Source organism: Caretta caretta, chromosome 1 (assembly GCF_965140235.1).
Source record: "Caretta caretta isolate rCarCar2 chromosome 1, rCarCar1.hap1, whole genome shotgun sequence".
NCBI classification, from domain to species: domain Eukaryota; kingdom Metazoa; phylum Chordata; order Testudines; family Cheloniidae; genus Caretta; species Caretta caretta.
The window spans coordinates 81,717,178-81,737,586 of record NC_134206.1 but is presented as its reverse complement, the minus strand read 5'-3'; the positions used below and the strand labels follow the sequence as shown (position 1 = coordinate 81,737,586).

Genomic DNA, 20,409 nt, shown 5'->3' with positions numbered 1-20,409 from the left:
TTCAGTGTCCTAAAAACCGAAGGATTTGGTCTGTGCTCACATTGTAACCAATTGGTTAGTATATTATTCTCAAGCCTCCCCAGGAAAAGGGGTGAAGGGGTTTGGGGGGAATAGGGACTCCAAGTGACCCTTTCCTGAATTTTTGTATAAATCACTTGGTGGTGGCAGCAATACCATCCAAGGACAAGGAAAGGAATTTGTGCCTTGGGGAAGATTTTAACCTAAGCTGGTAGAATCTAAGCTTAGGGGGTCTTTCATGCAGGTGCGCACATCTGTAACCCAGAGTTCAGAGTGGGGAGGGAACCCTGACAACGTCTGTGAACTCCTACCCACCTCCAGGGGTATTTCTTGGGAGTCACCTAATATGGAATGGACATGAGCAAGCACTCAAAGAAGAAAAGACAGTTACCTTTTCCGTAACTGGTGTTCTTTGAGATGTGTTGCTCATGTCCATTCCATGACCCGTTCTCCTTCCCCACTTTTGGAGTTTCTGGCAAGGAGGAACTGAGGGGGTGGAGAGCCACCGACGCTCCTTATACCGCACCATGCAGGTGTCACTCTAGAGGGCGCCAGAACCGGTCCCTTACAGATACTGCTGAGGGAAAAACTTCCGGCACCAGTGCATGTGGTGAGTACACATGCCTAATATGGAACTGATATGAGCAACACATCTCAAAGAACACCAGTTACAGAAAAGGTAAATGTCTTTTTTATTTTATTTTATTTTTTTTGAGATGTGTAGTTCCTATTTGGATTCCAATACCTGCTCTCCATTCCCTCTGCTGTGGATTGGACTATTTAGAGGTAAGAGGGATACTGGAGAGGTGTCGACCTGCACAGCCTATTATACCCTCGACTGTGAGCATAAGGGAAGTATGATGCATGTGCAGGTTAACGGACACTTCTAGGAAAACCTTGTGGCTCTGGTGTGTGGTGTGCAAGCACACCCACATTTGGAATCCAAATTGGGAACACGCATCTCAATGAACCTCCAGTTACAGGTAAGTAACTTCCTCTTTCTGTCCCTTAAATAAGCATTTGTAACTCTGAATACAATCAGAGTTGGATAAAAGATGCCATTTTCATGGTCGCTTTTCAGAGTAGAATCATACTTTAAATAAGTTTATGGGTATTTTAATATTAGTGTGTCTCTGTTGTCCTATGCCTGCACTTAGGTTTGTATTAATCTTTCCATTATAACCCCCTATTTTCAAGGTGTTATAACTTGGTATTAAATTTATCAACATGCCAAAAATAACAAGGTTGATATACAAGCTTGATACATAATAATTGAATTAATAAAAATAATGCAACTATTTCTAAAATGAGCTGCTAATTGAAATACAGTGTTATTCATTTTCATGTTGCTATCATATATGCTGTACCTAAAGAAAAGTTTAAATAGATCAGTATTGTTTTAAATAGAATTTGTCAACTTGTAAGTTCTCTTGTCTTATGTTTACTGGAAATTTGGGGCAAAAGTAAAAACAACCAAACTCTTTTTTTTAACAAACTCTAAAAATGTGTTTAGCTGATAGATAGGAAGTACAGAAAACTATTAAACGTTGAAATTGTGACAGACTTATGAAAGTAAAGAAATCCAAAATTGAGGCTGACAGTCCATTCTGAAATCGTTATGTTGCCTCCTTCCTTTATTCCTAAACATCTCAGCATAGCTATATAAAGGATAAATTATTGAGCCTTAGCTTTCATTTTCTTGGCTATTACTAGGTTTTGTCACATTCATCATATTATTTAAACACAGATTTTGTATTTTTTATTTATTAATTGATGTAGCTGTCCCTGTTCCTGGGGTTAATATTGAAGAGCACCTTCAGCTACGGCAAGAGGAAAAGCGTCAGCGTGTAAACAGGAGGCATAGATTGGAGGAAGGCAGAGGTAAGAGATTATTTGTTACTGAATTGAGGCTAAAATAAAGATAAATGCACACCGTTTCTAAAAACGGACTAGGCCTTGCGAAATAGGCCTTTTTTTTATATTTAAAAACTGTCAAACATGAAACAAAAATCAGGTTTAAGTGTATATTCAGTAGAGGTTTGCACTAACTGAACTTAATAGATTTTTTAAAAAAAATCAATATACCAGTGCAATTTTATAATACAGAAAAGGCCTGCAAGGATTCAGTAATACTGCTGTGCAGTTGCTTGAGAATTTGGCTTCCATTAAGCCTATAATGGTGGGTATGGGAGACAGAACCATTGAGAATTTAGATCTAGGCCTTTAATTAGACAATTAAAAGATTAGCACCGTCAGAGATTTCACCTGAGATGTACAGGGTCAGAGTCAGAACTCCTAAGCTGTGCTGTTCAGTGCAACATTGGTGGATACTAAAGTATTTGTAGTCTTTGGTTTAAGAAAGAATGGGGTTCTTTGTTGTGCATATATTACTGGTAACTGTTGGATAAGACAGCTGGCCCATTGTCAGTCCATATGTTTTCAGATAGGTATTTGATACAGCATGAACTAAGAGAGTCATGAAGGTATTGTGAGGGGATGTACGAGTATTTCCTTCCCAAAATCTTACTCATCGGAATGTGTTCACTTTGTGTAAGTGCTAAAATGGGAATAAGATTGCGGGAACAAGTGGTTCTTCTTCGAGTTGTGTTTCTGTGAGTGCTCCACCTTAGGTGTATCTGTGTTCCTGCACCTAGGATTTGAGATTTTCAGCTGTAGTGCCCATTTGGGCCTCACATGCACTCCCCCCTTCGCGCACCATGTTTGGCAGTTATATAGTTCTGTGCAGCCAAATTAATCTCAATTCCTTCTCAACTGCCCTTGTCCTGAGTTGGAGTCCCTAGCAGAGCCCTTTCTATCAAGTTCTTAGTGTCTTTGTTCTCATTTGTCATAGTGACAGTGTTTCAGTTAGGATTTTAGTTATTTATAGTTGTTCCCGTTCTTCTTTTTCCTTCATTCAAAAAAAAATCTCCATTATTTATCATTATCCCCTCGATTAGAGTTGTAGTTTCTACATATCTTCCCTTTAGGGAGATAATCCCTATAAAGGGTGTTATGCTCAGATCCACCAATTTCAAACAGTGCCTCTATTGCTGGGAGGCCATCAGGGTCAGTAATGGTCGCTCTCTTTGCATTCGTTGTCTGGAAGAGGCATGCATTCCCCAAAACTGTATGTATTGCCTTAAACTTAAGGCACAGACTCAGAAAAACTGTGAGCTGAAATTAAAACCGATTGAGAGCTCAGCTTCAGATCCTGGTCCTGGAACCCTGCCTGGACAACGGTTGCTGTCAGCATCAACATCAGCCATGCTGCCCTCCTTGCTAGTTTTGAAGAGAAAATAACAGAGTCCCTGTGAAAAGACAGTAAAAAGCAAGCTTCAAGTTCACCTAAAAAGGAGCCACCAAAAAGAAGGGGGTCCCAGAGAGATCATTAGCTTCGGCACTGACAGGTATGAGACTGAATACCTGTGACACCCCTGGGGCCTCTTGGTAATGTCACCAGTAAGTTCAAGGACCCCAAGAGGGCAGGACTGGATAAGGTGGCATCATCAGGTAATAGGGGTAAGGAAAATATTGGAGTCTCAAAGATGGTACCGACAGCACCAGCTAGACATCCCGCACCGAGTACATCGGCACTGACAAGTCCACTGTGGTGCCGCCTGCTGGACACTCTGTGGAATGCAGCGCAATCCCAGCACCGACGACATCGTCAACAGCAGGACTGATGCAAATGTCCCCATGATACCGAGGCAAATGACTTCCATGGTACCAATGAATTTAGATTCCCAATACACTAATGTCTGATGCACTGAAGTCTCCACTGCTGTGTACCAATGTCGCTGCAGTACACATCTCATCCCCAGATGTGCATGTGGTACCCATTTGCCATTACCACCGAGGACTTCTGAAGTACGAGATCCCACTCCAGCCTGGAACCTCAGCCTAGTGCTACGATGCCTCAGTGGTTTCCCATTTGAGCCTATGGCAATCTGCTTGTTCATACCTATGAAATAACATACCCATATCTATGAAAAAAGCCTTTCTTGTGACCATCCCATCCACTCGAAGAGTGGGGGAAATAGGGGCTCTCATGGTGTACTTCCCTGTACAATCTTCAAAAATAGTTACATTAAGACCACATCCAAAGTTCCTATCTAAAATACCTTCCTCATTCCACCTGAATCAGCCTATTCATCTTCCATCGTTCTTCCCTAAACCACATGGAAATAAACGGGAGGCCGTGTTCCACATGCTAGATGTTAGAAAGGTGCTAAGCCTTATATCTTGAACGAACCAAACCTTTCAGAAAGACAGCAAGATGATTTCGTTCTATTGCTGAAAGATCAAAAGGATCAGCCATATCTAAACAAAGGCTGTGAAATGGATTTCCAGTTGTATTAACCTTTGTTATTGTCAGCATGATTTGCAAATGCCTCCGGGGACTAGAACGCACTCCACGAGATCACTTTCCACCTCAGTAGCCTTCCTGACCAATGTACCAATCACGGACATTTGTAAAGCAGCGACCTGCCTATCTTCCCACACATTCACCAAGCATTATTTAATCGCACAGGACTCTGTGGATGCTCTGTTAAGACTGACTGACTGTTTAATCATCTTGTGACACTCTGTACCTCAAAGTAGCACCCTGGAACCTCCATATTCACCACTCTCGTATAATTATGATATGTTTTATACGAAGAATGTCTTGTGATTTTTAAAGATTTTGAGCTGTTGGTACACACAATCTAACAGGATATTAATGTTTATCGTATGTGAAGTATTACTATATGAGTTAATAAAATATGTTGTGAGGTTGGGAATGCCCATGGCCAGCTGTTCAGTTACAACAAAGGAGTAGCCATCACTGGCCAGACGGTCGTTAACGGCACATCCACATGCAATGTACTATCCCGGAGGCTTCTTGGAGAAGTGATGTATGCCCTGGGGGCGGGCTAGCCCAGGTCCCAGCAATGATCTTTGTAACAGCTGGAAGAACATTTGCAAGAAAAAAAACTTTGAACTGGGGAAGTTTGGTCCCAGCTTCGAAAGTGCTCCAGTCTGTGTACTGAGGAATGTAACCTGCTTGTACCATCTGTTAGGGAGAGACGCTGCTTGGTTCAAATTTTGCTTTGTCTGTTCGAGTTACAATTTAGGCTCTGTTTCTATTTTTGTTTCTTAGGTAACTAACTTTGATCTCTGTGCCTGCTACTTGTAATCACTTAAAATCTACTTTTCTGTAGTTAATAAATCTGTTTTATATTTTACCTAAAACAGTGTGTTTGTGGTTGAAGTGCCAAGAGAATCTCAGCTCAGGTTACAAAGGCTGGTGTATGTCCATTTTCCTCTGAAGAAGTGGCAAACTTGGTAATGTGCTTATACTGGCCAGTCTTCTGATCCGTGCAAGATGGTACAGTTCTGTGGTGCAAGACTGGGGAGAATTGGCTGAAGCCTCTCCATTGATGGTTCATGAGTGGCTGGGAGATCATTCATGTAATCGGTTGGGTGTGTTCCAGCCTCTGGATGGCTGTGTAAGTGCAGTGCCTGTCAGAGGCTTGTAGCTTGACAGCAGCAGCACAGGTTGGTAGGTTTGGAGGGCTCAGCAGTCCCACAGTCCAGGTTGTATCTCCTTAGTGATGGACAGTGGTCCAAGTATCCATGCTAATTTCCTTAGATCTGTCAGCTGCCCTTCATATATTTTGACCATGAAATGTTGTTGACACCTCTGTGGATGATAGCTGGAGTAGATAGAATTACACGTTTCAGTGGGAGGTCCCAGAGGATTGCTTTATGTAATCCTTAGTCCACCGTAGAGGGATTTCTCTTGTGGGGTACCACAAGGTTCTAATCTGCATCTGTAGTTGGAGCTAGGGGTGGGATGCCTGGCTCAAGTAGACCATCCATGCTAACTCTGATTGGATGAGAGCTACTCTTAAAGGTCTCCTGGAAGCTGAATCTATCTTGGAATACAGCTTTCTGCTGGATTGTGGATATTCGCTTCAGAGAACATTATACCGGTTAGTAAATTGTACTAGCTTTTTATTTTCTTCTGTCTGCAATTAAGGGTGTTTACTTTGGTCTACAGGGCTCTCAATGGTTTAGGTCTTAACTGCCTCTTTCATTGATTGAGGCCAATTTAACTGCATGAGTCAACAGTTCTGGGGAACTCACTTTTCTTGTAGGTGTAACAGAGCCCATGTTTGACCTTAAGGGCATGGGACACGGCCCGGCCCACCATTTGAACAAGCTGCTGTCTGAGGGTTGGGAAATTGCTGTAAATGGATAAAAATGTAGGTGAAGTCTTTTTAGTTTTGTTTTGATTTTCTTCGACTCTTGTAATTTTAAAATGTTTTGTCATAGAGCAATTAGTACATCCATCCCGAATACCTTGGGAATGGACACATTTTATATATTTTTAAAAAGTGTATGTTGTGTGTGTATATATACGAAATCTATATAATTGTGTATACAGATATGTTCATATATACATTTATAAATTTGTATGTGTTTAGTGGAGGGTGTTTTCTGTGTTTGTATATTTTGATTGCTGTCAGTCAAGAAATTCAGATAATTTAGTTTATCATCTGGCATCCTTAGACTTCAGGTTAGACCTGCTGAGCTCTGCGTGACTGAAACTCAGGGCTTGTCTATACTTACTGAGGGATTGATGCGTGGTGATCGATGCATCTGCAGTCGATTTAGCAGGTATAGTGAAGAGCCACTAAATCGACCGCAGTCGACATCAGTCTCCCGTCAACTCCTGTACTCCACCGAATCAAGAAGAGTAAGGGGAGTCAACAGGAGAGCATCTCCCATCAACATAGCATAGTGTGTACCCCGCAGTAAGTAGATCTAAGCTACATTGACTTGAGTTACGCTATTCATGTAACTCAAATTGTGTAACTTAGATTGACTTTTCCCTGTAGTGTAGACAAGGCCTCAGAGTTCCCACATAGTTTATAAGCTTTGCAGGAGTTCAGTTTCAGCATTAAAGAGCTTTACAGCTTACCAGAACTGAAGCTTAAACATTCAGGGACTAGCTGCAATATACTGCTAGTTATCTAATTGGGGAGAGCCAGTAAATTGAAAGTTTACTGGACTGTGTGTGTATATATATTGTGGTGTGGCTGTATATTTTCATTTCAGCTACATGATTAAAATATCAGTTTGTCATGATGGTCTGTTGGTTTCTTACTATGATGTGTTAGTGGCTGTCAGTCATGGTAGATTTGTCGTGCTCAAGCTTTCAGCCTGAGGTCCAAATGTGTTGTTTCAAAATAACTCAGGTGGTCACGATCCATAATTTGGGGGCAGATATTTGAGCTATTCAGCTCAAGTAGCAGTTTAAAAAAAAAAAAAAGTTAAATCACCCACAAGTCTCTTGGTGACCACTCTGGCCTGGCAGAAACAGTTGTCTCCTGCTTGTTCATGGTTCAAAGGCTGTCTCAGGAGCAGGGAAGTGACAATTGGATAGAGCATGTTGAGTTTGGACTATCCCCGAGTGGTGTATGGGCCTTTGGTGACTGCAGCTGGCTGGAGCAAATTAGTGCAATCTCTAGATTGCACTAGCCTTGAAGTAGTAGGTTAATGCAGAGAATCAAGGAGCTATGAATGGTGGTTAATTTCTCACTTCTCTTCTCCTGGCTTGCCTTGGTTGGCCATGTTGGGGATGGGAGTCATCCTTCTCTAGATATTCTGTAGTCTCAGGCAGAGCCAGTCTTAAATTCTTATCCTGCTCTTCTTGGGATGGACACGTTCTGTCAGGAAAGCAGGCAATGAAGCAGTCAGATATTCTGCCTCCTGTTTTGTGGTGCAGCAGGACACCGTTGAGATTGAGGTGCCTTAGATTATTTTACTTTCACAATTGTTCCACTGATTTTTTTTTAAGTTCATGTTTGGTGGTGTTGTAATATTTATTACTTAAAAGAAGCCTAGGATTTTCAGCCAGTCTCTTTTCCGCTCAAAGATTCTTCTATTATTACTCAAAAGCGTGAGAGAAGAGGCTTATTTAAATTTACCATTCCTAAAAAGGAATTAAATTTATAGAATTCAGTGTGTTATAAGATATGGTAAGAGTAAATGCTCCTCATTTACTTTTTAGTTTAGTTCATAGCATTCTCAGTTTGATGCAGGAACCCTTAGATTACCCTCACTGTGATATAAAATTGGTGATTTAGACCTTGGTGTGCTTGTTTTCTTCCCATATTAAAAGAAGTCTGTAATCTTAGTGGTAACTGTCCTAAAGTGAGACCAAAAAAAATCTGGAAATTGGTTGCATCACACTTTTAGCCAAAGCTCCTGGACATTGAGACAGCATAATCTGGCACTGTCTGTGCCAGGTAGTTAGTTAGAGAGACCGGGTGGATGAAGTAATATCTTTTATAGGACTAGCTTCTGCTGGTGTAAGAGAAAGCTTTCAAGATTACATAGAGTTCTTCTCCAGGTCCTGAAGAAGAGCTCTGTGTAAGCTTGAAAGCTTGTCTCTTACACCATCAGAAGTTCGTACAAGAAAAGACCTTACCTCACCTGCTTTGTCTCTCTAATATCTTGAGGCCAGCACGGCTACAACACTGCATAAAACAATGGATGGCTAATGGTTTTCTAATATGTAATCAAGTAACATACTTAACCACTTACTGCTGAACTTTTAAAAACTATTTTTAATATGGCTAATACTTCAGCTTTTTAAATGGTAGTAATACCACAATAAAAATGTGTATTTTTGAAGAAAAAAATCACACGGTAATTGCAGCTGGATTATTACAGGTTAAATTATTTAAATCTATTTAACATTTATCCAAGATTTCACTTTGTTGACCTTTCCTTGAAATAAAGTTACCAATAGTACTGCTTATTACATGTCACTGAATAACCATCTTAATTTCCAGCAAAATATGTTATTCAAAGTGTTACTTTTTCATTAAACATTTGATGAAGTTAACTTTATAGTTACATAAGTTAAATGCATTATCTTGGTGATTCCAGGATCTACTGTTGTACTTTTTTCATAGTATATTATGTGTTTCCAGTATCTAGTATTGCACTTTTTTTCATAGTATGTGAAGGATCTTGTATTTACAAACCAAACCAAACCCACCTAACTGTTACATAATTTACTTTTGGTAAATTTTGATAGATCAAGACAAAACTGAGTTCTTTGCCTCTTCACTCTGATGTTTACTTAAAGCAAATATATTTCCTTGACATTTCACTCCCTTTACCTAGTCCATGTGAATTCAAACAGAAACCTCTCACAAACTAACCAGTATAAAACAAACCTGTTAATATATAGTGATATCTTATGAAAAACTCTGAAACACTGGAATCCACTCTTTAATATATATCACAGTAGTATAGATACTCTTGTGGTTTTGGAGGAACTTTATTGCATGCTTCTGCTTATAGATGCTTCAATTTTACAAGAAGTTTATTTGTTGAAATTGCACATGCATGCCATTGAGCCAAAAGCAAATTTTAAAGTTAGATGAAATTCCACTTGAATTATGTGAATTTTTCAAATGTGAAAATAAATAAAACCCCAACTTTTAGATAATTCAGTTACATTTTAAAATGTCTGATTTGCCGTAGACTCTATCCCCAATGAGGGTAGTGTCTGACGTGTTTTAATGTATATTACAGACTATGTGTACTTGTATATGTATACATTACATGTACTAAATTATATTAAAAGAATGTCTTGAGGGCATGATTAACTTAGGAAATGCTTGGGCAACCTTAATTTGGACCCCTTGTGTGTACACATTATGGTATAGTCTTTAGTTACATGATCACATACTAATTTCTTTCTACAGGACCTCTTCATACAGTGAACAGAATATCGGTGCTCACTCATTGAGCAGCTATTTGATATTTAATTTTATCCTCATTGTTCAGTGTGTGGCCACAAGCCTTATTACTCCACACTATTCAAACCATGTTAGGAATACATAATCATACAATCATAAATTTGTAGGACTGGAAGTGCCCTCCAGAGGTCATTTAGTCCAACCACCTGCACTCATGGCAGGACTAAGTATTATCTAGTCTATCCCTGAGAGGTTATTGTCTAACCTGCTTTTAAAAACCTTCAATGATGGAGATTTCCTAACCTCCTTGGGCAATTTATTCCAGTGATTAGCCACCTTGACAGGAAGCTTTTTGTAATGTTCAACCTAACCCATTCTTGCTGCAATTTAAGCCCATTGCTTCTTGTTTTATCCTCAGAAGTTAAAAAGAACAATTTTTCTCCCTCCTCCTTGTAACAACCTTTTATGTACTTGAAAACTGTTATGATGTCCCTTCTGTCTTCTCTTCTCCAGACTAAACAAACCAGTTTTTCCAATCTTCCCTCATAGGTCAAGTATTCTAGACCTTTAATTATTTTTGTTGCTCTTGTCTGGACTTTCTCCAATTTCTCCACCTCTTTCCTGAAATGTGGCGCCCAGAACTGGACATAATACTCCAGTTGAGGCTTAATCAGTGCGAGAAGAGTGGAAGAATTACAATCCTGCTAATACACCCAGAATGATGATTGCTGCCTTTTTTTTTTTTTCTTTTTTTGAAATCTTATCCTAAAACAAAAGGTGACCATAATCAGCCATAAGGACTATTCTGGTCTATTCCTGCCTTGAAATAAAAAAGGGTGGCTGTCAGGATGAAATCAAATCATACATTAATACATTTAATACAGAATACATTATTATAACCGTCAATCATTATAACCTCTAATACAAATATAAAATCCTCCTTCTCCTCCCTCCCCATTTCTAGTCTCTTCGCCCTGCTAGACCCAATTTGCCCACCCTGCTCCCCTCATGTTCCTTTTCCCAGTTTCCTCTTCCCTGGCTACTACTCCCTCTGGACTGTTAGATTTGTGATGATGTTGTGAAGATAAAACCTGATGTAATGATAGCTGTATGAGAAGAAAGGGAGAAGAGTGAAAAATATTACCAGAATTGAGTGTTGGGACAGGGAGAGTTTTAGATGCAAGAGAGATTTGGGGATACAGAAGTGTTAAGTTTTTGATATATTGAGTTTGAGCATATGGCAAGACATCCAGGATATGGGAAATAGACTGAACAGAAAGGGAGAAAGTCCAGTGGAGAATAATATCTGAGTCACTGGGGTAGAGATGTTAGTTAAAGCTATGACAATGGGTATAGATTGTGATAGAAGAGGAAGAGGCAATCTTCTCTGCTACACCAACATAGTGAGATGAATGGATTAGGATGATCATGAAAAACTACCAAAGTGTGACAAAAGGTAGAGGTTGGGAGAAATAGCAGGAGAGTTAAGTGTTCAGGGGTTCTGAAATCTGAGGAGAGAACTGATACAAAAAGGTGCAAATGACCTTGATACAGATAAGACAGATTGTCAGGGGCTAGGCTGTAATAGAAGCCTGGAGATTGTCAGGAAGAGTTGATTAGTATTCTTGATGAGGGCTGGTTTAGTTGAGTGGAGGAAAGAGAATTCAGATGTACACAATGGAACTTATGAATATTTGCACGCATGAAAGAGTGAATGAAATAGTATTCAGGTCAATGAGATTATGCTCTGTTCAAGAAGCTCAAAGGAGGGAAGGGATATGGGTAGTGGACTGTAAACACAGATTCTGACTTCTCTTTTGAGGTCAATGATAAAACTCATTGATTTCAGTGGGAGAAGGATGAGGCCCTACATTTGAATGTCTCTGGTTACAAATAATTCTGTATGAAATTTCGCTTGGTGGAAAATAACACGTGATATACAAGCGAAATTTCATACAGAATTATTTTAAAAGTTTTATGTAATGCAGCTACAAGACATTTTAATATATCTTATCACATTTTTGGAGAGAGTATCTCAACAAAAATTGTAGTCCTGGGATCTTTAAAATAATAAAATAAAATATATTCAAGTGTAAATGTGTTCTCCAAATTATGTCCTTTACAAGAAAAGTTTAAAAAATAATTTTAGATTTGAAGCATTCCGTTGTAAATATGTCAATATAATAAACCACCAAAGTGCATAGTTTTATATAACAGCTTCCCCTCAAAGAATGTCTCTAGGTAGTTGATAATTTGATGGACATTATTTCTGAATTTCAGATTTAGGAAATGTGACCAACCATATAATTTTCTCTGTTTTAGTGTTGATATGGTGATATTTTAATATTTTGTGCCAAATGAATACTTTGCAGTATAATAGAATAGCCTACAATGTATGGTATATACAATTTCTTTAGCTGTAAGACAGAATGTTAACTATTTAGGGCCAAATTCTTCTCCAGCTTACAACTCGTGTAGTCCTATGGGCTTTAGTAAGGTTCCATGTTTCTAAATCAAGGTAAAAATCTGTATCTTATGTGAGAAAATTACTGCATCTTTGAATAACATTTTGGTCTTGTCTTCAAGAATTATCAAATTAACTTATTTTTGACCTTGTAAAGCACAAGAGCAATGTAGAATTAGAATCATTTTTTCACACTTCTAATTTGAATTATTTTTTGTTTGAACACACTGTTTCCATTTTGTGAGCTTTCCTATGCATGTGCAAAATGTTTCTCCTCAGGCCCCCTTGTATTTCCTGGTCCTATTTTTATGAATCATCGAGAGCAGGCTCTAGCCAGAATCAGACCCCATCCAGCACAGCTAAAGCATAAGCGGGACAAGCACAAAGGTATTTGGTCTTCCTTATTGACTAGGAGGGACATATGCCCATCCTCCGAGTCATTTCTTCCATCCACTGAATCTTTGTTTTCAGAGAAATGCACAAAAATTATTCTGCTCTTTTCTTGTTAATCTTCTGTAACCTGAGGAGAAAAACACATTTTATATGTTTGTTTAATTTAAAAGTATGTATGTTTGACACCCTACATCATCTTTGTTTTTTCTTTTTTCTTTGATAAAGTATGTCATTTTATTTTTCTGTGTCTTTTCTAATTTGTTTAAATAAAACTAAAGAAATTTATACAACTTTCTAATTTTTTCATTGGGACAGGTAATTCAAGTCTGGAATATGCATTGTAATTTCATTTACTTGTCTTAATTTTATGATCTTGTACAATGCGTATCTGTTGCAGTTGCTAAAATATTGTTTATATTGCAGATTCATTAATTCAAGGCTTCTTTGATTTTCTGTAGGTTTACCATCTATAAGTAAGCCTTTTTTGATACTTCTGGTTTACAAATGTTAATTACTCAGTAAAAAATTACATTTGGATAACAGAAGACTTATGTCAAACGTATTGACACGTATGCTTTCAAAGCTTGCTGCAAGTAGTTGGTTTCCATCAACTTTTGGTAATAAAGCAGTGGTCATTGTAATCCTAAAATGGATGGGGCAATTTCCTCGCTCACTTTGTGAATTTTGTCTTTCTTTTCGATACTAGTTCCTGTCAAACAAAGTTCTGTGGCTTTTTAAGGTCTTCATGGCAAAACAGTATCTACAAGTGTTTACTGACCTTTTGTAGTAGTAGCAGCAGCAGGATGCTCTGGTGCCATTGTGGCCAGCAACAGTGGCAAGACTGGCAAATTAAAGGATAGTAACTATACTCTCACTCTTTCCATGGAGCTTTCTCAACCAGCTTTCTTCACTTCACCAGCTGGTGTAATGACCAGGAGCTTGCTGGCTGGTCTTCTGTTTTGCTAGCTTCCTGCATGTATTATGCAAGCTCCTTCCCTCATTTCTATTGCAAATATAACTTCATTGCCAGTCTGTTTTACAGTATTCTAAAATGACACCCTAATTTATAGAAAAGGTATTTTAGTTAATTTCCAGAAGTTTACAAAGATATTTTATTTATTTTGTCATCTCTAAGTCTGTACATGGTACCTAGTGCAACCTGTCTTTACATGGAAAGCAGTAGTGCTAATTTTTTTAAAAAAAACCCTCTAAAATAGATTCTGAAAAATGTATCTTAAACAAATTTCAATGGGTTTTGTGACAAAGGGTTTACTAGCACTTGTTTGGGATGAAATGCATTTATAGTTTTGTAAAACAGAAGTAACATGGCCAACTCAAACTCGTAAAAAATCTCTCTCACACACATACACACCATTGTGTTTGTATAAAAAGGAGTAGATAGTGGAATGGCTAATTTATTTGTAAATTGACAGCACTATATGCGCGACTGTTGTAGTTTTCTTAAAGAAGTGGAGGTACAGTTCAATTTTCATGCAACAAGTCTGTGTATTTAACACCCATACATTATATTAGTTCCTGTTTTGCTGAGTTAAATTAACTTGTTCATTCTGCAGAAGTTATTAACTAGTTTTTTCCCAGTTCAGAACCGTGTCCATTAGCAGATTCTGTTTGCAAATAGAATTTCAGTGTATCATATCTCAAAATCTGCTTTATTACCAGTATATGCATTTTGACCTCTTTAATCTGCTGTACTGCAGGTTGTTCTTGCTGTTACCTTATTCATACGTTTTCGTTTCCCACCCTTGCTCATTGTTCATTATTCTTAAATTTGCTTCTTGAAAAGAATCGGAATATAACTATGAATTATATGTTTGTAGATGGAAGTGGAGAAAGGGGTGAGAAGGATGCCAGCAAAATCACAACCTATCCTCCAGGAGCTGTCCATTTTGACTGTGAACTCCGGGCAGTACAAGTCAGTTGTGGGTTTCACCATTCAGGTACAAAGCTACAGCTTTTATCTAATGTGTGCACTTGTTGAAAAAAATTATGTGATCATGTGCCCTTCCACTCATATAACTACCATGAACTGCCTCCTTTAAGGAAAGGTGGTGTTAATCCTTACCCAAGTAAGTTTCAAATCATTGGTATTTTGGGGGTACAGTAGAACCTCAGAGTTATGAATACCCCGGGAATGGAGGTTGTTCGTAATTCTTAAATTGTCCGTAACTCTGAACAAAACGTTATGGTTGTTCTTTCAAAAGTTTACAACTGAACATTGACTTCATACAGATTTGGAACTTTACTATGCAGAAGAAAAATGCTGCTTTCCCTTTATTTATTTATTTATTATTTTTAGTAGTTTATATTTAATACAGTACTGTACTGTATTTTTTTTCCATCTCTGCTGCTGCCGCCTGATTGTGTACTTCTGTTCCAAATGAGGTGAGTGGTTGACTGGTCAGTTCGTAACTCTGGTATTCATAACTCTGAGGTTCTACTGTAATTCCAGTCTTCAGCATTCTATTGGATATCTTGATTAGCCATCTCTGTGTGGGTGCAAAGGAGTGATTAGGTTGGATTAACATCTGCAGGCAACTTCGGTCCTCTTCACCACTGAAGGAGGGTTAAGAAACCATACAGTGGTTAAGAAACCATGCTCTAGTGCTACTGCACTCCACTCTTCCTGCCAGTTGCCACTCTGAGCTGTGCTAGGTGCAGAATTCTGAACTGTGCAGGGGATGGGTATCCCATGTGGCCCACATAAATTCTTAACCTCTGTGTGGTGGAACTGCATCTGCTATGCGTCCATGGGCCCTCAATTCCAAACAGAGTAGGTTCAGAATTTGACCACAAGGCAATATTTATTGTTATAATAATTTTAGTGAGTTTTTGGATTAAGTGTAATTTGGAGTGCCATTGGAACAAATTATAATCCAGCATTATAATTGATTGGAGGCTCCCAAATTATCTCTAGCATGGAAAAAATTGTTTTAAAGTACAGTTATAATCACAAAAGCAACTGTGCAAAAATATTATCCTTGTTTTATTCAAGAAAATTGTTTCATGCTGACAATATGATTGGGCAGGTACTGTATTGTGTGTTGTACAGTGCTAAAGAACTCTTGTGAAGAAACTTAAACACACAGAAACAAGACATATGAGGAACAGATGAATGAGAAATTAGTAGCCTTGAAAAAGTGGATTTTAATGGTAGGATAATATTTTTCCGCAGAAAGATGAAAATCAGTCTGCACAGGTTCTTAGTAGGCAAACAAATGTAATAAATGCTTATGGCAGTCAGTTAACTGGTAATTTAATCCAGCCGTTACTTTTTCTAATTTTGCTCTGATTGCTACTTTTTGTTTTGTTCGAACGAAAATTTGATGATTTTTGTAATTAAACAGTTGAACAAAACATGTTTGACACGGATAGTTCTGTAATCTATTTGTTTAAATTAACAGATGAAAAACGTAATTAGTGTTAAACATTTCAATAGCTTTTTTCTTACCAGGGAAAGGCTTCAGTGGGACTACTCTCAGGTTTAAAGTTAATTGTATGCAAGTTTTTGCAGGATCAAGAACTTAATAAGTTAAAGCCAAAGAGGGTAAAATTATTACCCTATACAAATATTTTTAGTAATATAAAGTACACATCAAATCCAGGCATGTGTGAGGTCCTTCAAATTGTCAGGAAAAAAATATTCTGAAAACAAAACATTTTATTTTTAGTGGTTTTGATGGAGAATGGTGATGTTTACACATTTGGATATGGGCAGCATGGGCAGCTGGGACATGGAGACGTTAATTCCAGGTATGTTGTAAATAGGTTAAAGAACACATTTGTACTATTGAATTTCATTCCATATCTATGAATTGGATTACATATAATGGATATATTCTCCATTACTGAGGAGATGAGGTAGGGAGAATATTCAGGTGTCAAGTGGAGTGCCCCAGGGTTCGGTCCTGGGGCCGGTTTTGTTCAATATCTTCATAAATGATCTGGAGGATGGTGTGGATTGCACTCTCAGCAAATTTGCGGATGATACTAAACTAGGAGGAGTGGTAGATATGCTGGAGGGCAGGGATAGGATACAGAGGGACCTAGGCAAATTGGAGGATTGGGCCAAAAGAAATCTGATGAGGTTCAATAAGGATAAGTGCAGGGTCCTGCACTTAGGATGAAAGAACCCAATGCACAGCTACAGACTAGGGACCGAATGGCTAGGCAGCAGTTCTGCGGAAAAGGACCTAGGGGTGACAGTGGACAAGAAGCTGGATATGAGTCAGCAGTGTGCCCTTGTTGCCAAGAAGGCCAATGGCATTTTGGGATGTATAAGTAGGGGCATAGCGAGCAGATCGAGGGACGTGATCGTCCCCCTCTATTCGACATTGGTGAGGCCTCATCTGGAGTACTGTGTCCAGTTTTGGGCCCCACACCACAAGAAGAATGTGGATAAATTGGAGAGAGTACAGCAAAGGGCAACAAAAATGATTAGGGGTCTGGAACACATGACTTATGAGGAGAGGCTGAGGGAACTGGGATTGTTCATTCTATGGAAGAGAAGAATGAGGGGGGATTTGATAGCTGCTTTCAACTACCTGAGAGGTGGTTCCAGAGAGGATGGTTCTAGACTATTCTCAGTGGTAGAAGAGGACAGGACAAGGAGTAATGGTCTCAAGTTGCAGTGGGGGAGGTTTAGGTTGGATCTTAGGAAAAACTTTTTCACTATGAGGGTGGTGAAACACTGGAATGCGTTACCTAGGGAGGTGGTAGAATCTCCTTCCTTAGAAGTTTTTAAGGTCAGGCTTGACAAAGCCCTGGCTGGGATGATTTAACTGGGGATTGGTCCTGCTTTGAGCAGGGGGTTGGACTAGATGACCTCCTGAGGTCCCTTCCAACCCTGATATTCTATGATTCTGTGATTCTATAGGAGTGACATAAATAGGGCAGGACTTCCTTAAGCTCTGCTAAAAATTTTAGAAAATGTCTCCTGCGCATATGCAAAATCTGTCAGCTGTTTTCAACTTTATTTTCCTCTAGAATAAGCTAAAAGCATTTAGTCTTCAAAGAACTGTTCACACGAAGGTCTAAATGTTGTGTTGCTGTGTCTTTTTAAAAAAAAAAAAATGGTTACAGGAATTTTGATCTGTGGAAAAGTGGTTCCCTCTATTACCAGTTACTCAAAAAAATAGCAGGAAGGGACTTTGCTCAGACTTTTTAAGAACAAACAGTGCCTGCCTTCTGGCAGTTAGCAACCAGGGAAAATTTCAGTCCCCAAAGTATTTCAGAAACTTTAGTTTAAGAAAACTGTCATACAATTCAAAGTGTTTAGCTTTTTCTTTGGTTTGAAAATTTCTATACATTGTTTGGGCCCAAAGATGAAATGTTTTTGAAAGTTATTGCAGACTCCCTTCATGCATTTTGGTTTTCCAGACATATTAAGACTGCAGTGGATAAAGATTTCAGTGCCAAAAAATCTGCCAACCTTGTGAGTTCCACAAGGTAAAAATATGTGCTGAAATCCTTATGCCCTTAAGAACTTCAGTAAAGAAACTTCTACATATTATTATGTTTCTTACAATAGTTCCTAAAGACCAACCAAGAATGAGGTCCCATTGTGCTAGGCACTGTACAAACACAGAGTAGTAGATGGTCCTTGCTCTGAAGAGCATACTATCGAAATAGGCAAGATAGACACATCGTGGGGGAAAAGATATAACACACAAACAAAGTGAACAATGTGATGGCAGCAAACGTTGTGCTTCACGGTTTGCGGTTTTTTGGATAGGCTTATGAGACGATAAGCTAAATGGAAAACGTTTGCAGGGAAGCTAGGTGAGGGGGACAGGACAGGAGAGGAAGAGGGTAAGAAGAGTATGTATGGTTGTGGAAGCACATATTAAAGTCAGAGACAATTTAGACTACATCCTTGAAGTGGATTTTTTTGGTCAGACTAATATATGTATTTATACACACACACACATACACAGTATAAGTTTTAAACAAGCAATTTAATACTGTACACACCAAGGATGATTGTGAAGCTTGGTTGAGGTGGTGAAGTCAGAGGGTGAGATATTTCCCAGGGAATGCCTTACTGTTAAATGATGAATTAGCACTTGGCTGACCCCTCAAGAGTTAACACATTGTTGTTAATGTAGCCTCACACTCTACAAGGCAGCACGAATGGAGGGAGGGGAGACAGCATGGCAGAGAGAGACTGACACACACACCGTGTGAGAGAGAGACGTGCATTGCCCCTTTAAGTACACTGACCCCACTCTAAGTCTTTTTAAGTAGATCAGCAAGTTGTGACAGGTTTCAGAGTAGCAGTCTGTTTCCGCAAAAAGAAAAGGAGTACTTGTGGCACCTTAGATACTAACACATTTATGTGAGCATAAGCTTTCCAGAGCTACAGCTCACTTCATCGGATGCATGCAGTGGAAAATACAGTTGAGACAGCAGCTCCTGCCAGGAAGCTCCCTCCCTCCTGAGCCCTGTTGTGTCTCCTCCCTTCCCCCCGCTCTGTGGAGATGGGGTGCAGGAGTGGGAGAGATGGGGACACCGTGACAATAACACCCCTCTTTCCCGCCCTCCCTTGCACAGCAAGCAGGAGGCTTCTGGGAGCAGCACACAGCAGTGGGGGGTGGGACAGCTAAGCTGCCTGGCAATTGATAGCCTGCTGGGCAGCTGCCACACAGGGAACTTAGGGAGCGGGGAGTTGATAGGGGGGCTGCTGGTGCACCCTGGTTCCAAGCCCCCACCAGCTAGCTCCAATGGGCTGCTCTTCCTGCAAGCAATGGACAAAGCAGGCGGCTGCCAAACCACTTTATAAGGGAGTATTGTGCAACTTTAAACAAGCATGTTCCCTAATTGGTCAGCAACATAATAACAAAACAACGTTAACCGGGATGACTTTAAGTGAGGAGTTACTGTATTCTACCAGAAAAGTGCTCCTAATGTGGATGCTGCTTATACTGGCAAAACTAGGCTTTTGCTGGTATAGCTTATTCCAGTCCTCCTGAGCCAAATAAGATTAAGTAGCAAAAGTGCAGTAATATAAGTTATCATTTTAAACAAAAGTCTGTAAATAAAGTCAAAGGACTTGTCTACATGTAAAAGTTTTGTGGCACCCCTACGCACTTCTCCCCAGCGTGATCACAGTTATACCAACGTAAAGGCAGTTATAACAGTGCCGTTTATACCAGTTCCAGAACAGAAATAAGCTATGCCAGTATAAGGTGCATTATAACAGCACAACTTAGTCTAAATTAGGGCTCAGCAAAAAAGTCACATCTCTGACAGTTATATCAGTAACATTTTTAAGTGTAGACCAGCCCAAAGTTCTCATAGTAATGCCAAATCTGCCATACTGTCAATGTGTAAGTATATAATATTTTATTCCTCCTTTAATGTTAAAGTGCCTGGTGCTCAAAGGTGCAGAGCACCTCAGGATCGAGCCCTAAATGTGTAATTTAATATATTTACTGTTTGGTTTGTTGTATGTATACCATAAAATATACAGGATTGTGCAGAGATAATGTTCCTATAAGCTCCTCACTTAATTTTCCCTTGTTTTCAGTGTTTCAAATTCTAGCCTTAAAATCACATTAACTCACTAAATGCTTTATATTTATATAATAAAACTAAATTTCCCTCATTTTTGTTTCTGATTATCATCAGAATATCTGGTGTTTTAGTACTTTAACTATTTTAGAATGATAACCTTTGTGCAGAGGGAACCATGTCTGTCCAAATGAGCATATTGCTGACCAATAAGAACTGAGTTTTCTACAGCATCTTAAA

At 39.0% G+C, this 20,409-nt stretch overlaps 1 protein-coding gene across 15 annotated transcripts in view; it reads left to right on the top strand.

Annotated features, from left to right (window-relative positions):
• The window catches only part of MYCBP2 (MYC binding protein 2), a 420,373-nt gene that overhangs the window by 110,057 nt on the left and 289,907 nt on the right, over positions 1-20,409 (top strand). For 14 of the 15 annotated variants that reach the window (XM_048852718.2, XM_075129126.1, XM_048852737.2 and 11 more), the window contains exons 17-20: positions 1,798-1,899; positions 12,526-12,633; positions 14,478-14,597; positions 16,329-16,410. In XM_048852718.2, the coding sequence (XP_048708675.1) occupies positions 1,798-1,899; positions 12,526-12,633; positions 14,478-14,597; positions 16,329-16,410 (412 nt within the window). The remainder of the gene's footprint in view (positions 1-1,797; positions 1,900-12,525; positions 12,634-14,477; positions 14,598-16,328; positions 16,411-20,409) is intronic. The other variant, XM_048852688.2, reaches the window with a different exon arrangement.